Source organism: Chrysochloris asiatica, unplaced genomic scaffold (genome assembly GCF_000296735.1).
Source record: "Chrysochloris asiatica unplaced genomic scaffold, ChrAsi1.0 scaffold00027, whole genome shotgun sequence".
NCBI lineage: Eukaryota > Metazoa > Chordata > Mammalia > Afrosoricida > Chrysochloridae > Chrysochloris > Chrysochloris asiatica.
Window position 1 is genome coordinate 24,871,413 of NW_006408545.1, and position 9,899 is coordinate 24,881,311.

Here is a 9,899-nt window from a genome sequence, read left to right on the forward strand (position 1 = left end):
TTTTTTTTTTTTTTTTAAATGTACTTTTTGCATTAAGGAGACAGAGATGATACTTCTCATCTTAGAGCAAGTTTCAGTAGTGTGCTGAAAAAATTGTGAGCAATTAAGTCCTGGCATGACAACTGTAGGATAAGCACTGAACTGCAAGGTTCACACCTACCAGCTACCCCTCAGAAACCCTATACAGGGTCCCTATGAGTCAAAATCAAGTCAACAGCACTTAACAACAAGAAGAGCTCAAAAGCTTTGTAGAATTACTAATGGAATGCTGTATTCTTGCTTTGATAAATGCTTTTTCAAAATTAGTCTTAAAATTGATTTTATCTTTTAAAAACATGAAATATTTAGAAGAACATTTTCTTTTTATCATAATTAAGAAGTCAAGTAATCTTTGTCATGATTTCACCTAGGTATCTGACACATTAGAGGTAAGTAAGATAAAAGTCTTAGGCTCTTGTTGAAAGGCAGTGGTTTGGGCTGTTGAAGAGTTATTATGAATGCTTTCTGTTCTTGCAACATAATAACACTGATTTCAAACTACTTTCATGGTGTGGAGCTGCAGGATAACACACTAGACCACAAGATCCGTTTGAACTTCAAGATCAGCAGTTCAAATCCTCCAATCTCTTCTCGGAAACCCATACATGGGCACTGTGGATTGGCACTGACTCAGTGGCATTTAACAGCAACACATCCCTATTTTAAAGTGATCACTTGAAATGATCATAACAATTCCTTAATTGCTCTCATACAACTTTCTGTGATCAGCTATTAACATTTCATTATTAGCTGTACAATACCAGAGAGGGCACATCGATGGATACTGACTTTAAAACTAATTTTATGGTTTGGTTATTCAGCTAGCTTTTTTGTTTCTTGCTGTAATCTACCTCATAAGATATCTGCTATTTACTGACGTATTAAGGAGAGTGTTAAGAAGGAACACTTTGGAAGACAAGACAGTAAGAGCAATAGTATTTATTGTTACAATTATTAACATGGATGATATAATTCCACAAAAAAAGAATAGACCCTTTATTCATTTACTCTGTGTAGTAAGCTAGTTTCAATGTGTTATTTTATTTTTAATTTCATTTTTAGAAAGTACAGTAAAACAATATATTAGTATAGTTGACTTACTAGTTTTAGGGGTCATAAATTACACTAATGTTTTGGTAACTTTTTTCTTTGCTGATAGTTTAAAATTTGTAAATGTATTGAATTACAGATGGTTGATTACTGCCTTCCTAAAATATCTTAGATCTACCCTAGAGAATGTAGTCATGGGGTAATACTGTTGGATAAACACTAGCAGGCCTGGCCATCTGCTTCCAAACCCTGTGGAGTGTTGCTCCACTTGGCAGAAATGGGGTCACCATGAGTTGGCATTACTCTGTGGAAACAAAGAAGAACACACTGGAGAATAAGCTATGGTTTAGTCTCAATTTATACATTAGAGTTCATAGCAGAATTAGCTAGAGGTTCAATCTACAATTCACTTGGTTAGAAATTTCATTTTATCAGAACAAGCTTTATGTTCGTAAATTTATATAGCTGACTTTGAAGGTCCACAAACAATAGGAAGTGATAGTTGAACTCTTGTTAGAGGAGATTAAGCTACTGAAACATAGAAGCAGTTGTTGGAAACTGGTATCATAGACTATCTTTGATGGAACTGTTTCTCATTGAGATTGTAGGAATTGTTGATAAGTGTTGTTGAGTCACTTCTGACTCATAGTGACCATATTAGGATTTCCAAGGAGCAGTTGGTGAGTTTGAACCGCTGACTTGTGGTTTAAACTGACCTTGCGGTGTAGTACTTTACCCCACAGAGCCACACCAGGAATGTTGTTGTTGTGGTTAAGTACCATGGAGTCAGTTCCGACTCATAGTGACTGTGCACAGGGTTTCCGAGGCTGTAAATCTTTACAGCAGAAAGCCTCATCTTTCTCCCGCTAAACAGCTGGTAGTTTCGAACTGCCGACCTTGGGTTGAGCAGCCCGATTTGTAACCACTACGCTACCAGAGCTCCTTAGGACTCACTTATATTCACTTAAGGAATGTGGGCGCTCCATATGATAAGCACTGGACCTCGAACCACAAGGTCCAAGGTTTGAGCCAGTCGTTTCATGGGAGAAAGATGAGGCTTTTTGCTACCTCAAAGATTTAAAGCCTCAGAAACCTTATACAAGGACGTTATGAGTCGGAACTTAACAACAACGTATTCACTTAATTTTTTTGGTATCTATGTTGTTGTTGTTGTTATGTGCCATGGAGTCAATTCTGACTCATAGCGACCCTGTACAGGGTTTCCGAGGCTGTAAATCTTTACGGGAGCAGAACGCCTCATCTTTCTATAGCCAGCCTCTAAACTTTTCCTCTAGAGTTACAAGATAGTCATGTGTATTGGATGCAAAACATTAATTGGATTCAGCCTTGAAGTACAGAGCTAGATGTAGACTAATAGTTGAGAATGTATTTTTAGGTTCAGAGTGATTTTCTCTCTTCTATCACTAGAATTATCATTTAATCACTTCAGGGAATTGTGAACAAATTATAGAACGATCTGCCATTGCTATTTTTCTAACACAACTAGGTAGTATAGATTCTTACTGGGTGTTAACGGATTCAGAGTGTCAGGAATGTTGTTATTAAGTACCTTTTAAGAAGATAGGTTCCTAGATAAGTGAGTATGCCATTTTTCTTGAAGTTATTTGTACATAGTGGTAAGTCATATAATTAGAATGAATTTTAATTAAAAAATAAGAGTGCTTTTTTTGTTGTTGTTTGGGGTTCTTTTAGCAAATGAAAACACAAGTCAGATTTTTCCTTGTAGTTTTAGTGTCGAATATCCGTTTTTACTGTGATCAGTGCTTTGGGAATTGGCATTGATAAAATTGAACTGCCTTGGATTTCTTTCTTTGTAATTTGTCATCAGTGTATTGGACACAGGTGGTCTTGGTTAGTCACTGCCTTCAATTAAATGACTTTTAGATTGACCCAAACATTAGCTTTGTGCATTGACTTTTCACTAGGATATTGTCTGTTGAAAATGTGTTATTTCTCTTTAGAGTTCTCTTGAAGGTAATTTGAAGTTCCCTTCCGTTACTTTTCTTTCTTGATTCCTCCTCAACACTTTCTCACTTTTTAAAGAGGAGGTACTCTATGAGAGGACTACAAAAAGTTAGTGGAAAAATTCTTTTATCTTTGAGTTACAGTTTTCTGTGAACTTTTTGAAGCCCCCTTGTATCTTAGGTTATCTTAGGTTAAACTATAGGAGAATAGTTTTGTTTTGGAGGGTGATTATAAGGAATTAGAAATTCTGAACATTTGAAAAAGCATAGTTTGCTTATATAATGTTAGGCATATAAAATGTTTTGATTTAAGATAGTTCTTAAAAGTTCACATATTAAGTATGGCTAGTCAGCCATCGGTCACAGATATTTATGATGTTAAGTTCTATGTGTTTATAGGTAATAAATTGTAAGCTGTTGAATCTTTATTGTTATAAGTCAGTGAAAAACCATAAAATCATGAAGACAGAAGAAATTATGTCGATCACTGCAAATCACGATTATTATTTTTTTCTTGAACTCCATGGTTGATAGTCTGTTCAGCAGACACAGTAGACAGTTTTTATAGAAGTATTGGTTTGTAGGGGTTAAGGGTTGAGAAACTTGATAGAACCAATAGAATCTAAATCTGTCATGGAGAATTCTGGTTGATTTTTCTAGGTAGCACTAATCACCATCTAGTACAGTACCTACTCTATTTATTGCCTGTTGGGCTTCCCGAAGGCAGAGGTTTTTGTTCATTGTGTTCATTGTTATCATTTCACTATTTAGAGTAGTTCCTGACACATAGCAGACATTGAAAATGTAGAAATTGCAAAAGGTTGAGTGAGTCAACTGAAGTATCATTTTGATCATTACATTCTTCCATCTTCTGTTTCTTTTGTCCTTTTAAGTGGAGTGTATTTTGATAGTGTGAATTTTAGAAAAGGTCTTATTTGATTTGTATCTGCTCTTGGAATTAAAAATTCATTCTCTTCTGTTACGTTGTACCTTAAGTTGTTGTTGTTGTTGTTAAGTTCTGTCAGGTCATTTCCAACTCATAGCAAGTCTGTATAGGGTTTCTGAGGTAAATCTTTGTGGGAGTAGAAAGCCTCATCTTTCTTCTGTAGAACGGCTGGTGGGCTCGAACTGCTGACTTTGTGGTTTGTAGTTCAGTGCTTGTACTAAGAACCATCACACTCCCACTGTGCCTGTGCTTTCTGTATAATTTAAAGTTCTCAGGTAGTATTGTTTCTTCAAGAGCTTTTAAGTATTTATTTATTTAGCAAATGCTTGTTGTTGTTAGGTGCCATCAAGTCGGTACCCACCCATAGTGACCTTATGCACAGCAGAACGAAAACACTGCTCTATCCTGGGCCAACCTCACTACTGTTGCCACGCTTGAGTTCATCGATGCTGCCATTTGACCTGTCCATCTCATTGGGCATTTTCCTCCTTTTCTTTGACCCTCCACCTTACCAAACATGATATCCTTCTCCAGTGACTGGTCCCTCCTGACAATATGTCTGAAGTATGAGAGACAAAGTATGGCCATCTTGGCCTCCAAAGAGAGTATTATGAGTCCAAAGCAACTCGTCAACACTTAACAACAAGTTTTGCTAGTTTGTGTCATTTTACCTTTTGAAAACACTTAAGAAGCTGTTATATAGTCTAAGACATGTTATTTATAGAGTGTATCCTGGTTCATGAAACTTGCAATTTGTTAAGTCCAGACAATAAATATTTTAGTGCAGTTTTATAAAATTTCCATCTTGAACTTTTATGCTTATTTCATACTTGTATTATCAATCAGCAAGAAATCACCTTGTTATTGTGGTTAGATTTTTTGCTTTATCATTGAATTATTGTCACTTTGCATTATTAGGAATGAGAATCAATTTGTACACTAACATAGGTCCAATTAAAGTCTAGTAAGGGACCCAGGAGGGCCTACCTTTCCAACAGGGCTTGTTAGGAGCTGCTGGCACACTAATAGAGTTAGGTGGCTGGCTGGTAGAGTGTCTGTCTCTGGTTCCTCACCTAGTAGACCTGCTTACCTCTCTTACCACCTGCTACCCAGCAGTCTGCTAATGATTGAAGTGAATACATTTTAGGACCCTGGTTTACTTGAATTAATATTACTGTCCCCTTGGAGAGCTAGCAGGACATTTAAAAAAAGTATAATTTAGGCTATCTGACTTTCTTGCTGCTTCTCTTATTATGCCATTTAATCAGTAATTGACTGTATTCTATATTAGCAAACCAACTCCTTTTTTTTTTTTTCAATCACAAAGATTGTTGACTTTTCATTCATTTCAGTGCCACAAGACAAACTTTTATTCTTCAGATTCAAATTCTTTTCCACGTTTTTATGTTGACTTTTAGGAAAGTGTTTTCTTTTGTGTTCCCCTCCACCCCCACCCCCTTCATCTTCAGGTAACATTTTATCTACAAATGAAGCCATCTTAGTCTTTTAATATTGTTGTTAAGTGCCAAATCGGTTCCAACAGATAGTTGCTTATTTGAAGATCTTAATTGGAGTAATTTTGTTAAAACAGAAAAGCAGAAAGAAAGCTTTTATGAATGGAAAAGAAAATGGTAGGACCAGCTATTTCCAGCTCCTACGTCAAGTTATTTTTCTGTGATGGACAGAAAAGATTTTTAATGTCTGTAGAGGATATTTCCTATATGTTGTTGCTGTTAAGTGCCGTTGAGTTGGTTCGGATTCGTAGAGACTGTATTGGGTGTTTGAAGAGCACTTGGTGAGTTTGAACCACTGATCTTGTAGTTAGCAGGCCAGTGCTTATCCTGCAGTGTCGTGTCAGGACTCCTGTATACATTGATATAATAGGAACCTATGGAAGTTCATAGTACAAATCATGATTTACCCAACAGTTGCCTTAATATTTTGTGGAGAAGAGTCTGGGACTACGTTAGGCTAAAGACAAAATGGTTTTTATTCTGTAAGCGCTACAGTAGAAATGAATTTATAAAGGTATTGTATAAAAGGATACAATATACATTTTGTAAAAATGGCATTATTTTAAAGCTCCATACAAATTACTATCTAGGCACTTGAGTTTAACTGTCAAATAGTTGTTTGTTGTTGGTGTTAAGTGCCATTGAGTTATAACTGAATCATAGCGACCCTGTATGGGGTTTCTGAGAAACAGCTGGAAATTCAAGCTGGATTCAGAAGAGAACATGCAGTGAGGGATGTCATTGTTAGCATCAGATGGATCTTGGCTGAAAACAGAGACTATCAGACAGATGTTTACTTATGCTTTATTGACTATGCAAAGGCTTTTTTTTTTTAGGTTTAAACAGTTTTTATTGCATTTTAAAAGATGTTTTATTGTGAATTATATGATAGTTTACATGGGAGAACATTAGCTTTCCATCCTATCATATATCGTTTCATTGCCATGGTTATAATCCCTTCATGCATCATCAGCCAACCAGAGGGCATACCTTGCAAGCCTGCCCCCCCCCGGTGGTCAGCACACAGCTCTTCTCCCTCTCTGGGTCTAGAGTTTCCCAGCCACTCCATCTCAGGCATCACTGCTTCTCTGGGTAGGGTCCCGCTCTCCGGATCTTCTCCATTGATGGTCCTAGGGACCTCCGCTCCTAGAATGCAAAGGTAATCACTCCCATCCTTGCTATAAACCGTCTACCTTTACATTTCCAACCCTCACAATCAGTCCTGATAACAGTTATTCACTATTGTATCACAAGAGACTTATCTGCATTTCATTTCATCAGCCCTGCCTAGACAGACTGGATGCTACTCACTGGAGAGTCTACCTTCCTCCACGCCCTCTGGATCTAGGTTCCCTCTTGAAAGCTTGTAAGCCAGTCACTTCTTGCCTTTGTAGCCCTCCCCCTCTCTCCATTTTGGGTAGCCAATGTCCAAGTTGCCCATCCCTGTTCTACTCTGTGTGTGGAGGGGGTGGGAATGATTCTTAATGTAAGGATTTGTTCCCTCTTTTGAGCTACTGCATCCTTAGGTGTAGGTCAAGTTCATCAAATTGTATCAGATTATGCTTTTTTCCCTCTTCTTTCTTATTCTGGTTAAGCTCTGATCATCCAGTCATCAAAGCCAGGTCAAGTGGGTATTATCTGCAAGAGTGGGTGTTCTTGCGCATATCCCCTCTCTTCTTATCAGCTGGATGCTTCACTCTCCACTCGAGTCCTCTGTGGCTGTGTCACTGACTCTGGGCCCAAGATCCCCAGGTCTTGCCACACTGCTGGCCGACCAGGTCTCCACCCAAGTTCACAGGAGCCCATTGAACTTTGTAGGGCTTAGCTTCCTGCTTCATTGCTGTTTTTCCCTCACTTCCCCTATGGGTGATGAGCGTGGTTGCCAATCAGAGCGTGTATTCCCATTGAGTCTTAGTCTCGGAAGAGGGTTTATGGAAAGACTTTTGACTTTGTGGATCATGACAAACCATGGATAAAATTGCGAAGAATGAATATTACAGAACACTTCATTGTACTTATGAAGAACCTATATATAGTGGTTACAAGTTGGGCTGCTAACCTCAAGGTCAGCAGTTCTAAACTATCAGTGGTTCCTCGGGAGAAAGATGAGGCTTTTTGCTCCTGTAATGATTTACAGCTTTGGAAACCGTACACGGGGTCACTATGGGTCAGAACTGACTCGACAGCACTTAGCAATGACAACAACCAAGAGGCCGTCATTAGAACAGAGCAAAGGAATACTGAATGGTTTAAAATCAGAAAAGGTGTGTGCAAGGATTGAATCCAGTCATCCAAAAAGATGGATTATATAAATAAGATTACATCAGGATTGGTAGAAGACTCATTAATAACCTGTGATAGGCAGATGATAAAACCATACTTGTTGGAAACAAAGAGGACTTGAAGTACTTACAGATGAAGATCAAAGCCTTCAGTATGGATTGCACCTCAGTGTAAAGAAAACAAGAATATCACCACTTGACCAATGGTTGATCAGAGCAAAATGAAGTCTTTGACAACTGCAGTCTTTTCTCCACTTTTCATGGTGTGTTATATTGGTCTAGTGGTGAGGATTTTTTTTTTTTTTTTTTACATTGAGGTGCAAACCATACCAAACACTGCATACCAAACTTTGATCTTCATCAGTAAGTATTTTAAGTACTCTTTATTATCAGCAAGCAAGGTTATATCATCTGCATATATTAACAACTGGTGGGTTGTTAATAAGTATTCCTCCAATTTTGATGTGACAGTCTTCTCTTCATATAGTCAGGCTTCTCAGATTATGTGCTCAGCATACAGACGAGTAAGTATGGTGAATACAACCCTGGCACACACCTTTCCTAATTTAAAACCATTCAGTGTTTACTGGTTCTGTTTGGACCACTGCCTCATGGTCTCTGTACAGGATCCTCATAAGAACAATTAAGTGTTCCATCAAAACTCATAGAAGCAGCAGTCAAGAAATCAAATGATGTATTGCATTAGGCACAGTTGCACAAGACCTTTTAAAATGTTCAAGAGCAAAGATACCGGTTTGAGGACTAAGGTGCACCTGACTCAAGCCATGGTACTGTTAGTAACCTCATATGCATTTGAAAGCTGGACAGTGACTTAAGAAGACTGCAGAAGAATTGATGCATTTGCATTACGGTGTTGGAGGAAAATACTAAAAGCATCACAGGCTTCCAAAGGAACAAACATCTGTGTTGAAACAAGTCTAGCCAGAATGCTCCTGGAAGCCAGGATGGCAAACTTCGTCTCTCATACTTTGGACCTATTAACAGGAGAGACCAATTCCTGGAGAAGAACATGATGCTTGGCAAAGTAAGGGTCGGAGAAACAGAGGAAGACCCCCAACGAGACTGATTGTCACAGTGGCAGCAGCAGTGGGCTTAAAGAATAACAACAATTGTGAGGATGGCACAGAACCGGGTAGTATTTTGTTCTGTTGTGCAGAGAATCGCTAAGAGTTAGAACTGACTTAATGACACCTATCAACAACAGCAGAAATAACAGTTGGTGTTCATATTCTCGGATTCTGTTTGAATTTGCCTACTTGTAAAATATATTTCTAACCCCCAAGTCAATCTTTGTGGCACTTCTGTGGTCATTTGCAGACATGTATTGTTTTTGTTGTGGTTAAGTGTTGTTGAGTTGGTTCTGACTCATAGTGACCCTGTGTAGTGACAAGGAGAGGCTTGTGAGTTTGAACCGCTGACCTTGCAGTTCAAACCAACCTTGCCATCCATCTAGTATGTAGTATCGGATGCGTGGTGGTATGCTATATAGTCGATTCTGACTCATAGTGAACCCTGTACAAGGTTTCCGAGGCTGTAAATCTTTACGGGAGCAGAAAGCCTCATCTTTCTCCCACGGAACGGCTGGTAGTTTCAAACTGCTGACCTTGAGGTTAGCGGCCCAACATGTAATCCCCACGCTACCAGAGCAGCCCGTCACATCTTTAGGTAATGTGGCTGGTGGGTTCCAATCACTGCTGCTTCCTTTAGCAGCTGAACGCTTAACCACTGCTTGTTCTTATATAGCTATATGGGTTAAAGTTGTAATGATTGTCTCTTTGGTTTACTTTTCTGATTTCACTTTTCTTTCTTTTCTCCCCAGACAGTGCAATGCTTGCTAGACAGTGGTGCTGATATTAACCGGCCAAATGTATCAGGTGCCACTCCACTGTACTTTGCATGCAGGTATGAGAATTTATTTATGTTTTTAATTGCTACCATTAAAAAATAGTATATTTTTTCTTAAGTTTTTACAGTTAAGGTCTTATGCAGTAGTTCTCCTTTTGTGACTGAAAAAATACCCACACTAAAAGAGGAAAAAAAAAAAAAAATATATATATATATA

At 38.2% G+C, this 9,899-nt stretch overlaps 1 protein-coding gene across 1 annotated transcript in view; it reads left to right on the top strand.

Moving 5' to 3' along the window:
* Positions 1-9,899, top strand: part of HACE1 (HECT domain and ankyrin repeat containing E3 ubiquitin protein ligase 1) — a 146,316-nt gene that overhangs the window by 49,593 nt on the left and 86,824 nt on the right. Inside the window, exon 7 of the mRNA XM_006839970.1 lies at positions 9,657-9,739. Coding sequence (XP_006840033.1) covers positions 9,657-9,739 — 83 coding nt within the window. The remainder of the gene's footprint in view (positions 1-9,656; positions 9,740-9,899) is intronic.